Raw genomic sequence first — 13,379 nt, forward strand, 5'->3', positions numbered from 1 at the left:
AAAAACCACAATAATACAGACTAGACTCTCTAATGTACACTGCCAGCACATTCTCTCTCCCAACGCGTCAAATACAGAGGCTCGGTCAGCAACTGCGAGAAGAATATGGTGCGACTTTTCAAAGGTAGAGTTCTCAAGCAGTGGGTGGAGATACTCTGATCTGAATGGTTTCTTGAATCACTTGTTGTTTGATCTTGGCAGCCCACAAAATGCTTCAGATATACGCGAAGGTATCTGCACAAGCACTAAAAATGTTATGGTCCTGGGGTTTGGGGAATAGTTTGGTTTCCTGTTTTATTTTGGAAGTTACTCCCCTCTGGTGTCGTGGTTTTTTTTTTTTTTACTTCCTGTCTTGGCTCTGCCTGTTTTCTACCACACCTGTGTTTCATTAGTTAATTAGCCTCTGGTGTATGCAGTCAGTGTGTTTCCCTGTTTCGGTGCCAGGTCGTCTGCTTTAGTTTGCCGGTGTCTACGTTTCCCCCGGTGTTCAGCATTCATAGTGTTTTGGATAATCTCCGACCACCTGCCTGTTGTTACACTTCCACTTGTAAGTTTCCTTTTTCATTACATCATGTACTGAACCTGCTGCTCCTCAACTCGTTTCTGCGTTTGGATCCTTTGTTGAACTGATATCGTGACAGAAAGTTTTTCATGATGTATCATATATCAAGTGTATATTTTAATGATATTGTGATATATATGAATATACCTTTCTTTCAACATTGAACTGTTTGTCATGAAATAACAGTTTGTAGTTGTCAAGGTGAAAAAGGAAATGCAAAATTGTGATCTGCACTTGTGAAGAAATGAGAACTTCAACTTGGCTGTAAGCCCGCATTTAGTGACCATTAGACAAACTGCCCATAAAAGCACTTCCACTGTAAGCTTTCTGTAATTGTCGCGACGAAACACATCTTCTGAAATGGGCTTTTTAACAGACTCAGCGGAGGGTTTGATGAATGCAATGTCCTGGCTTTAGAAAACCCAGAAAGGATTTGCATCAGTTACTCAAAGGACAACTTAAATCTACATTAACCACTAATGTTTTCCATCAGCGAGTATTCTGTCTAATGCATTGGTATCTGCTATAAACATCACTGACGTCAGTTTTCATTTGGATCTGCAGTAAAGAAAACACAATAGTCTTCAGACTACAAGACACAACGGCAGTAGATGTTTTGTGTCGGCTTTATTTGGGGGATTATCTCCATGTACAGTAACATCATAATGAACACAATGAGCAGACCACATCAGTAACAATTCATAACAGTACTGTCTTCATGCTCTCAGCCTTTGTTTCCTATTTTCAGAATATTAAAAATAGCACGTCCTCACACAGCTTTGCAGGTAAGATAACAATAGTTTGTTTGTTATTTTCATCAGCAAATTTCTGGCTGCTGCCTGCTTAAAACTTGAAAGACAGCACATCCTAACAAATACAATGTAATTTGACAAACGCATAAAGGAAAACATTCATTAGTCAACACTGAAATAAAAAATCTAGCTTGTTTATTCTAATAAGAACATAAAACACCCAAAAAAATAAATATGTTCTGATGAGACCTGCCGTCATCACTTTAGTTTTTAATGCAGTAACACTTCTCCCCATTTTCAGGTCATTAAATAGCTTCAGGACTTTGTTGACTTCTGTATTCATATACTGTGAAAGTGAATTGACAACTTTCATCTGATATATTTATATTTGCCTCAATAGGAACAAGTGTACACCACTGGATGTGTGTGTATGATAAATAATGTATTAGTTCATCTATTGATAAAGTTGTGCTCACGGTCTCATGTTAGCTTCCTGTCTCTGGATGCCTTCTCCCTTGTCCAATCAACTGGAAATTCAGAGAAAACACATTTTGCTCTGAACCAAATGTGTTACCCTCGTCGTCCTCTGAATTATAAGGAATTTAATTTGCAGCCTGCACTAATAGCATCAAGAAATGCACCTGGTACATAGCTGTGGTGTAAAAAAAAAAAACCTGGTTTCAAACACAGACGGGGTTTCAACTGGGACTGAAAAGCACAAAGCCCAGAGGCTCCAGGCTCCAAAACACTTTAGTTCAGATCTGTGGGCCCTGACTGATTTATGGCAGGCTGCAGGCGGCACACACACACACACACACACACACACACACACACACACACACACATAAACAACGGATAGAACAGTAGAGGAAATACTTGACTAGAAAAACGCCTTGAAACTTAAGCTGGTGTAGCCTGATAATGTTTACTCACAGCCATTGCTGGGGATTTAACTTTATCCATTACTAGGTTTTACTACGTAGCAACATTATTTAGATTTAAAAAAAATGAGAACTTGACTTGCATGTCTTTGAAACTTGACTTGGCCGCCTAAACACAGAAACATTAAGTCTCAAGCTGTGATGCCTGAGCTGCAATTAGTGTAAAAAGTGATCCCATAACGCTACTTATACAGAACTTGCCTTAAAATAAACACGTTCACATTCATAGGTACATTGCAAACAGGAGCTGGTAAAAGCTACTTTTAATGGTTGATTGGCCAAAATGTAAACGCATATTTCTTAAGAAAACAGGGCTTGAGTTGGAGCTCACAGTTGACTCCAAGGCAACATTGTACTTCTTCTCTTGCCTCAGATTTGTCCGACTGTGAACACTGAACACTGTCAGACTTTGAAACCTTCTGCATTAAAGGGATAAGGTTCCTCTGCCACCAGTTCAAAAGAGCTTATGCCAATAAGGCAAAATAACTCGCCCTGATGTATACTGACCACGGTTTGCATTCAGTCCCCTGCAGGAGAAATCTGCTGAAATTGAATGTGTCTCACACTAACACTATTTCCTCCCTGCCAGTAGCTGTAATGTAATCACTGGAAAAAATATAGTAATGAATTATATTATTGAATAACTGGGAAATCAGTTAATCGATTATGCCGGCCATCCACCAATGAACTGATGGACACAGAGAGAGGCATCATGTATACAACTGTCTACTAATATTCATTGTCACTTTGTCCAAGCTGATATTTCAGTCAGGATCCATTGCTTCATTTATTTTTTCCCCTTTCATATCCATAAAGAACACATGAACAAAGATACATAGAGAACGACAGGCAGTACCTCATTAGTTTGTGTGTGTGTTTACTAGAATCTGATATCAGGTTTATTTGGCTAATTAGTGCAATGTTTCTGCCAGCAGGAAATTTGGAGGACCAGACACAACAAACACTCACAGAGCTCATCAAAGGAAGACTCTGAGATATCAATTTGCCTACAAGAAAGCCGCTGGAAATAAGAAGGAACAGAAAGTGAACCAAGAAAATCCAAATTATTCTTATATATATATTTAACAATATAGTGTGAATTTCGGAGATAACAATAGACACAACGTCATGTCTTGTAATATGGAGTCTTGATGTCACACTGCAGGATTGACTTGGCGAGTGGAAAATCAGGGCTAAGGTTGTGTAGTGGGAACTCGGCCTCGCAGACGGAGAGAATCCCAACGACAAAATATAAAGAGTCTACAAAGATAACCACAACGTTCTTTTCTTGAGTATCTAAGTGTTATGCTGCTTTCATCCTTTTACTTCAGTATATTTTATTTGCCAAGTATTAGTAGCTTTTTAGAGTAACATTTTAAAAACCTATAATGAGCTCGTGAAATACAAAAAAGTTAATCAAACCCAACATTATATACAATTACTGGAGTTAGTTGTGCTTCAGCCGGCTACAACATTGAAATGCTGCTTATGTCGCTGCATCAGTGATATTAATCCAACCGTTTAAGTACATTATTCCAATAATACTTAGAGACTTTTACATACGGGAACTCTTTTACTCAAGCAAAAGATCTGAATACTTCTTCCAACATGGCTCATGAACTCAAATGTATTTGCGCCGCTTGACTGAAGAGGTTAACGCAGAGGTCAGAGAGGCAGAAACACAGGTTAGTGTGTTGAGATGATTGTGTGTTGGCAAAGTGAAATAAATGAAACGGCAGCCATCTCTCCTTAGAGGATGATATGACGGTTTCTGTTCTCACCAACTGCCTGTAATAACAGCTGCTGCTCCGCCTGATGGGGCTTCCACCTGCACGTGCACATGTGCACACGTGCATATCCAAACTCACTTTGCATCCGCAGCTTCTTTTACTGCAGATTTCGCAGCTGTCACTGCCATCATCTCACCACCCTTCTTTCCTCCCTTCATCCGTCTATTCCCCACCTCTCATCCGTCCTCCGTCACTTCCATGAGCTGTCTGTCAGGGCGACAGTGACAGGTTTAGTATTCAGAGTCATGTTTTTTTAGGCTTTTTTTTTTGCTCGCTATCCATGCTCGGTATCGCGGAAGCAAATGAGCCACATCTCATTGTGTGCCAACAGTAAGTCACTCACACAATGAGATGTGGCTCATTCCGAACAGATATGCAAGTACTACATCAGCAGTAGTTCAACACTGGACTTCTAAATGATGTTACTGACAGTTTGGATAATGATTAGTGTTCTCCTTGTTTTTAACTTACAATGAGAAAATCTTGTGAGGAAGATAGTTTTTTAATCTAGTGTTTTCACTTTGTCGCAGCATCTGACAATGAAGCAATTGGAGTTATGGCCAATAAATGAAAGCAAGGCTCGGGTTAACTGTTTTCAGGTACTGTTGTAAAAAATCCAGGGATTCATCGGACTTGATTTTGTATTAAATAACATGAAAACTCAAAATGGCAACATTACTCTTGCCGAGTCATAAAATTACTTAGGAATTTGGCTTGACAGCAGACGTCAAGATTCATATTCATTTTGACTCAAAATGTAAAAAAGAAACTAGGCTTCTTTTTACAGAATTAAAGCAGTCGGAGCTCGGCTGCACTGGGAGACGGAATCCCAGTCGGCACAAACCCCAGAGCCTGGAGTCACAGCGGGCTGGTGGAGCGCTGGGTCCCACCTGTGTAATGGCAGCAACAGAAAGTTGAATCTGTGCTGCAGAAGAATGTAAATACAGAAAATAGAGAATTTACCTTCTAGAAATGCCAAATCTTGAATATAATGGAAAACCAAAGGAGAAAAAAATATCACTCTAAATCAACATTTGGCGTCTTTTCAACACAATCTTCCTCCTAATAGCGCATTCACTTCATTACCTGATGGGATGCATATACGTCTCCTCCAGATTCCCGCAGCATGGGTCATTTCCACCACTACATCTCGCCTCTCATCAGTAAGCTTCATCTTATCAGTGACGGAGCAGAGGTTGGGAGTAAACGGTGTCGTCACCTGCATGTGACTCAATAATGGATTCAGATGGAGGGAGTGGCGCGCTCTGCACCACCCTTGGTTATGAAAGCTCCTCACATCCTGCTGCCAAGGGCATCCCTGTACCTCCCCTCCTCGCTGCTCTGATAGGTTCATGCCCCCACGACTCTTCCACAGATGAAAATAGATAAAATCATCCAGACGTGGCGTGAACAGCCAGTTAATGTTTGCCACACACTGATTCTTTCAAAAAAGAGGCAGTGAGGGGTTTGTGGTATATTCTTATTTATTTTCTGTTTCGTTGTTGTTCAGCAATACATTTTTTTTTTTTACATAAAAAGTCAAATAAACACCGAACAGAAGAAACTCCCCCAACTAAGAGAGCTGTTTTGGCTTGTGGGTTGTTTAGTTTGTATTTATTCACAGGGACCTGCCAGGTATTCTAGTCGTGAACTTATCTTCTCCAAACTCTTTTCCAATACATACTTCAGATTTATTTGTCCTTCAACTGGGCAATATTTCAAACACAGATGCATCAGTGAAGTTGCGCGCCGTAAAACCAAAACAATAATCTGAAACACTCTTTTCAAGCTGAGGGGATTTGCAGAGTCGGGTGATAATTATCTGTTTGTTTTTTGTTTGACAAATTACCAAAAAAACAACAAAATAGGTTGTATGTCCAATCAAACTACATATATGAATGTTTACTGATCGGCACCCCAATCGCAAAATCTGTTTTCCGACGTGGACCTTTTTCGCTTTCGAAATTTTTGAATACGGTTTAAGCATCTCTAACCAGTTGATTGAGGTTAGAGAAAGATGGCGGTCATGTTTAAAAGAAACCAACCTTGGCTTTTGAAGGCAATCTGGATGCAAACCTGTGTCTGGTGTCGAAGTCTGTTATTAATATGTAAACTCATCCATCCTCCACCATCTCCTCTCCAAGAGTTTCTGTCATCACATCATGTTTTATTTTTCTTTGGTGTTTTTCTTTTGTGTATTGTACTTTTTTTTTTTACTCGAGTATTTATACAAACAAATCTATTACAAAATTGAACCATATTTCAAGAAAATCTGCAAAAGAAAATGCGAACGAATTCTTCTTTCCATGCACAACCTCCGTAGAATAAGTAGCAGGTGGCAAGATTTATTTTTTCCACTCAGGTTTTTTTAATTTGCAAATTGAAAATGCACATAAAAACTAAATGGAGCATTTGGTCTTTTAAGGCAGCTTTTCACTTATACAAGTGAGATTTTGTATTAGGATTATAGAGAAAGCTTTTAAGAGATCAGTCTATCTTTTGAGACAGTGATCCACTACATTTAAAGTAAAGATAAGCAGGGCTGATCAGTAATGGATTACTAGTTACAAAATAAATGACTAGAAATGAAATATGATTGAAAAATAACTAAAAGAACTGAAGGCAAGATTCTGAGGGCCATTAACACACTGACAGCTGTTTTACATCTGGAAAATGTGGCACAGAAAAAAATCTGGTTTGCTCATGTTTTTCCTTCTCCCTGTCGAACACAAACTAATGGCACTATAGTGTTAGCTCAGTCTTCTGCTGCCATCTGGTTATGAAGGCAACATTTCAAACTGTCTCTCTGATAACACGTTGCAGCAATAGGTGCTAAGAGTTATGGTCACTGTAGTTCACTGGCAGGCCTATAGTTTGATAAAAGATCACATTGGCGAGGACTGTCGTGTATCGCAGCACTTGCGATTCTCAATGAAATACATTCTAAGGAACTCCACGTGTAACCCAGCAACAGTCTCTGGAACAGTTAGGAGTGGCCTTTAATAGCAGTTAAAGTGTCATTTAGCAGAATAACTGCTATTAAAGGCCACTCCTAACTGTTCCAGAGACTGTTGCTGGTCATTTAGCAGAACAATAATAGTATGTAACCTGGAATTGCTTTGTAATTTTAAGTTATACTTGGACCTCCATGCTGGTCACTCATCTACCGTGATCAATTTGAATTGTGTGGAGGTTCGTCCCAGAGCGAGAAATCTCTGAAAGCCCTCGGTGGAATTAATCGCCGTGTCGGTGGTATTGATCAACCACCCGTTCAAGCCTCTGCAGATACATTATGGGGGTGAAAATGTTCCTCTAACGCGACTTTAATCCATGCCGACCGCCTGGCCCGAGTCCTTTTTGTCTTTGTAAGTGTGGCCATTATCTGTGATGTTCAGTAAATGCCCAACAGAGAGTACAGCCAAGGGTGAACTGCCTCTACTCTGACACATAACAAAGTGAGGCATTTGTATGAGTAACTGGGTTGGCGTTAATTCTTTCCTAGCTGAGTCTCTGCTCTGCTCAGCTCAGCTCTTCCTTGCATGCTGAACTTCTGCATTTAAGCCTGCTGTTGTGCATTCATTGGCAGATATTATACCTACACTGCAGAGAGGGAGTCCTCTTTTTTTTCTTCTCTGAGATCAGGTTTGTGGGAGAGAGATGAGAGGAGTCCACCATACCCTCTGTTCCTCTGTCAGAACTACTGATGATCTGTTCAGGAGCACTCTGCTATGTATATTCACGCCCTATTTTTGATATAAGAATCTTTTGGAAGACAGATTTATAGGTTGTATTGATTCATTTTTGGCCACTAAAGGGCAAATACAACTGCAAAACAAGCTGACGGATACACAGACCTGACGTACACTATTATCACATTTTAACATTAAGTTGACTCATCGATAAGTCGATCAACAGGAATAATAATTGTCAGCCTCTTACATGTGGAGATTTCCTGATTTCCCCTGTTTAATATCATATTAAACTGAATATCTTTGAGTTTGGACTGGGATGGACATTTTTCACAATTCTCGAACATGTCGACCAATTGATACACCTTGAGAATAATCGGCGTATTAATACGTTGTGTATAATAATCGTTACTTGTATCCCTGTTGTTTTTTTACTAGACAATAGACACTTATCTAAACATCCAGCAGACACATAACATTATTGATTATTTAATAATGCAGCTCTTTTCAGAAATACTACCAAAATTGTTGGTTTATTTACACTGTATGTTCATGTATTTATAGTAAAACTAGGGTTGATTGATCACTGTAGATATACAGTACTTCATATTATGACTGGAGATTCGTGTGATGTTTTTGGCTTGCTGCCATTATGCCTAATTAGGCATGCAAGACGAAACTAAATTAGTCTTCATGCATAAAAACATGAGGTTGCAATTTAATTCCCACACATTCAGATGTTCTGTTCAAAATGGACGAGTGGGACATCTTAAAAAAAAATCAAACAGTTTTTTATTTTTAAATACTGCTGTCGTGACTATCTGTGAGACTGTGAGCCATACATGCAACATAAAACCAAAACAATGAGCTGAAAGATCCTAAGGGCCTTTTCTTACTTACATAACACGGTCTGAAAACACCCCATGGGCGTGTGGGTCCTAAAAACGTGGTGAGGTCAGGCGCATTGTTGGCGCATTGCTATCTTGAGGCAGCAGAAAGTGACTGAGCCATTGACAAACAACAACTGTTAAACTGCTGCTAAAGTCAATGGTGCAGTGTTTTCCTGCTATTCAAAAGGCACAATTCATATAGTAAGATGTGCCTACAAACGCATACACTTGTAATTAGTTTCAGAATCCACGATTGGGGGTCCAGAGTGACCCATTTTGATCCGATGTTCATGTTAAAAACTGTTGAAAAATGCAGCTGTAAACTCTTGAGAAATTAGAGATGAGATCATTAACAAGAGGCTAACAATGTCTTAATTCAGTTCATCACTGAGCTGTGCTATACTCCATGGTACACAAATGATTAGCTCAGTTCTTCATAAATACAAAGCTTTTTGCCTTCCTTTTTTTACGTACATGAATTTGTGGAATGTGCATTGGCTGTCTCTGTGATAGCCCTGCTCTTAATTCTGAGATGGATCCTTGGATGCCCAACGACCGTGAATGTGGCTGTTAACCACGGCGCAGAGTGGAATGATTCCATTCTCACCACCCACTGGAAAGCAATCTAGGGCCGTAATGGGAAACTCAAATAGCAAATCTGTGGATATAAGCATGTCTCAGGAAGGCACGCGTCAGCAACAGGCTCAGTTAAGCAGTGAAATAGTTTAGCTGGAGGTCACAGGATCTACAACGAGGGAGGGTGGTCTCCTCCTCTCAGCCCCATGTGATGTCTGGTGATGTGATGTGGAGGAGGAGCAGAGGCAGGACCCGGAGAGGAGAGATGGGAGATGGGAAAAAAAAAATTTCCAGCAACAACGGCGCATGATAGCAATCTGTAGCATCAATGGTGAAAATCAGATTTTGATGTCACAAGAGGATACATCGAAAAATCCATTTCTACGACCATAGGAGAAGGAAATGGAACAGTATACACTGCAGCTATACCGCTCATCTTTCTGAGTTTGTTTTCTACTGTATAGGATGTGAGTTACCACTCCTCTTCAGTGATATGGGATGCTCCCCACTGTGGTTGTTGAACAGCAGCGCCACATTTTTATTCTCTTCTCAATCTTATTCGGGAATGGAAAAGCATCACACTATCAGACTTCCTATTTATAGTTGGAAAAACCACTACTGCTGAAAACAAGAAGTTCTCCTCTCAGAGAGCATATCTTTCTACATTCAGCTCACATCTGTGACAGAAATGCATGTAAAACAACATGCTCTATGTAATTCTTAACAAAATGTTTATATGTAAAAAAAATACATATAAAATCTAAATATTAAAGCTCAATTTTAAATCAGCAACAGAAAGTTTGCAGAGTCAAGGCGGTCTGGTATCAGACCCCCGGCAACGGTGTTTACGCTGGCTGACTTTGAGGTTACGTCGTCTCCTTTACTCAGTGCCCTATATTGCTGTTAAAGGTCCCTGTGGCTGTCATATCAAGGCTTTCATCATACGGCAGTGGGCATGGTTTCATCTAAAGTAGATTGGAAAAACAATAAAAGCAGCAGCTAGCAGCTTGATTTAACATTTAGATTTAGGGGAGTTGAAGACCAAAATGATTCTTGCCATTTAGAAATCTCACTCGGAACTTAATGAAAAACTGTCCAAATCAGGTACAAACGATACCCAACAAAGCCCGACCCTACCTGCAGACATACGCTGCAAACTGCAAGTTAAAGTGTCGTGAATTTCGGATCGAAGTTTGGAATCGACGGATTAGTAAACATTCATCTTGAATTAAAGTTGTGTGATATTTAAAATATATGTAATGCAATAAATCAGTTCATTTTAATCCAGTTTGACCGCGTGATTATTGTTACTGATATTATTATCATAAAATCTTCAGTGTAGAGTTGTAGTATGCCGATGGATATTTTACTTTCACTCTCACAAGAATAAAATACTGGAGGCAAGTTGGTGGTTGTGTCTGGGCGAGAAAGTTGTTGAAAAATGTGGGTCTTAAAAAGCATACACCACCCCCGCCCTAGAGAAGCCCCCTCATCTTCGCTAGTCATTAGTTCAACAGACAGGCGGCATAATGCTGATGGTGGTGAAATGATAATTAGAGCTGGAGATAGATTGAGTCAATGTAAGTGTAATTAATTTTTAAGTGTGAGGTTTATTAGTACAGAGGCAATCAGGCTCCTAATGAGGGCCTGATAGAACTTCTTAAATAGTGGAACCAGTCAAATTAATAGCTCCAATAGCTTCTGGCACGGAACTCTGTTATTATTTATTGCACTTATGCATTCCTTTGTATATCAAGCACGTTTTTTTTCCGAAACACCGGGGTGATAATTTACACGGATACATTGTGTTGCTTTGGTTTCATAAACTAAAGGGAGACGAGCTGCCTCACATGCATTACACACACATTGAGATGTCACACTCACGCACCCTGTGTGACTATAAATAGATTCTTCAGCCCATTAAGGCTCATCTTTCAAATCGTGTCATTAATTAAGCCACGAAATACTCAAGTAATTTCTCTTTAATGAACTTGCTCAATTAAGTCTGCCCTCTTTTTGGTTTAATCCTCCTCACTTTAAGCACTGAGTAACTACTGTTCCTCACTGCACTCGCTCTTCCTTTTGTCCCGTTGAGTAAATTCGTCTGCCAGCTCTCCTCAACCTTCCCCTTTCCTCTTTTGTGCGTTTGTCTCGGCCATGTTGATGCATCGCGCCCTGTGCACTCGCGGAACGGATCACAGTCATTTGCACCGCCAAGCCTGCTTCCAACAAAAGGCGGGGAGACGGTTGTACACGCGTGCTCTTACACGTGCACGCGCACATTGATAAGATCGTCAATAAACTGCAAAATAGACATGTGAAATGTCACCTCGTGAAAGATGCAGGTAGCCCTGTTGCAATCAATAACAATATGCATATTACAACCTAATTGTATTTATATCTGACTGAGCAATATGGCCTGTCAACGTTAAAAATCTTGAATTTAGATTGTGACAAATAAGTTGGCCTTAATTTCTGGTTTCACACAAGACACCAACAGGTCTACTGGGTGAAGGTCTGGCTTTTTAGAACCACCCACCCAACCTAATCCTCCTCCCTTTGCGGACTTTCTCATTCTTTATACTACATCAGAGGTCAAGGCTCACAATAACAAGGATTACATGTGAATTGTTTACGTGGGTTACAGATGAATTATATTGTTGCTTGTTGTGTGTATATATATATGATGTATATATATGATCCGGCACTTTAGGGATGAGGTCTAAACTAGGTGTAGGTGGTCAAAGTGTGTGATTTCAACAAGAGAAAGGTTTGCACCCCATCGGCTGTCAACACTGGTTTATTTAAAGCAGTGAAGCGCTGTGGTTGCAGATTGCAAGCCACCCAATCATGGCTTATTTTAAGCCTTGATATGAGTGTTTATTTCTGCTGTAAAGTTGGGCATTTTAACGTGCGGGTCCATGGGGATTGACTCGCTTTTGGAGCCATCCTCATGTGGCCGTTTGAGGATCTGCAGTTTTTGGCGGTGCAACACGGTGAACTCGCGGTGCAACACGGTGAAAGCACTGGTATTTTTTTGTGTATGGAGCCCAGCTTGAATATCTACGTTAAATCTGTTTCATCCTTGTGCTGTCCAGTACAACCAAGCTTAGTGATGAACCCAATAAAGAACAGATATACTAGTCAGTTCAGTTTTGCAGGAGAAGCAGCTTCACGGCTGTTAATTTGAACCAACATTTCCACATTTTAAGTTAAGTCTGTGTGCTGTTTGGTGCCGGACAGGAAGCACACTGTGGGCGTGTTACTACAAGTGGTCCCCACTAAACATAGTCATTGGATCAATTGTTAATTCTAACATATTAATAAGTTCATCTTTGGAAAAAAAAGACGCCACTGTGGCCAGTCTCGCTTTCACAAATGTCTACCCACGGTGCCGCTTTATCTCCAGCACTTAACTCTGATACTTTAACACCCACATGGAGAGATGATAACCACTTGAAAAACTAATTTCACATCAGACACTTTCAGTTACGCAAAATTAATTTGAGGAGGACAGGTTGAGTTTTACAGTTCTGAGCTGTGTATCAGGTGATGTCGGTAATGGTGAGGTGCCTCTTCATAGGTGCACAATATTACCATTTTAGACCTTGAGATACTATTTTATCTGCTTGCTCCATGACACTCCACATCTCGAGTACACACACACACACACACACACACACACACACACACACACACACACGCATCCAAATATAAAAACACCATTTATAAACCAATAATTCAGAAATACTTCTGCTGCTGCTGTGATATCCAGGATATGAAGACAAACTGAACTAATATATTTCCCTCTTTCTCTTTCTAGCTTTCTGTGAGGAGGGATGCCGGAGCGGCGGGACCTGTGTGTCTCCCAACACGTGTGTCTGCCCCTCAGGATTTACAGGACGCCGCTGTGAGACAGGTGAGACCCGAGGACCCCACCTGGCCCCTCACCTGTACGGCTTGTTCAGGTGTCCCACCCTAATTAAAGCTCAGCTGGAGCATGACATTGTTTTTTTTATCGAGTTTCACAGTGACATCAAAAGGAACGGTCATTAGGTCGGTCTGAGGGCTCGGCAGTCGTCTCTCACTCACTCACTCTCTCTTACACACACACACACACACACACACACACACACACACACACACACACACACACACACACACATGTTCACGCTTCAT

General features: G+C 40.4%; 1 protein-coding gene across 1 annotated transcript in view; it reads left to right on the forward strand.

Annotated features, from left to right (window-relative positions):
• The window catches only part of LOC142934284 (protein kinase C-binding protein NELL1-like), a 202,048-nt gene that overhangs the window by 163,283 nt on the left and 25,386 nt on the right, over positions 1 to 13,379 (forward strand). Inside the window, 1 exon segment of the mRNA XM_076078797.1 lies at positions 13,024 to 13,119. Within this exon segment, the coding sequence (XP_075934912.1) occupies positions 13,024 to 13,119 (96 nt within the window).

This window comes from Anarhichas minor, unplaced genomic scaffold (genome assembly GCF_050575085.1).
Source record: "Anarhichas minor isolate MPS153535 unplaced genomic scaffold, ASM5057508v1 ptg000067l, whole genome shotgun sequence".
NCBI classification, from domain to species: domain Eukaryota; kingdom Metazoa; phylum Chordata; class Actinopteri; order Perciformes; family Anarhichadidae; genus Anarhichas; species Anarhichas minor.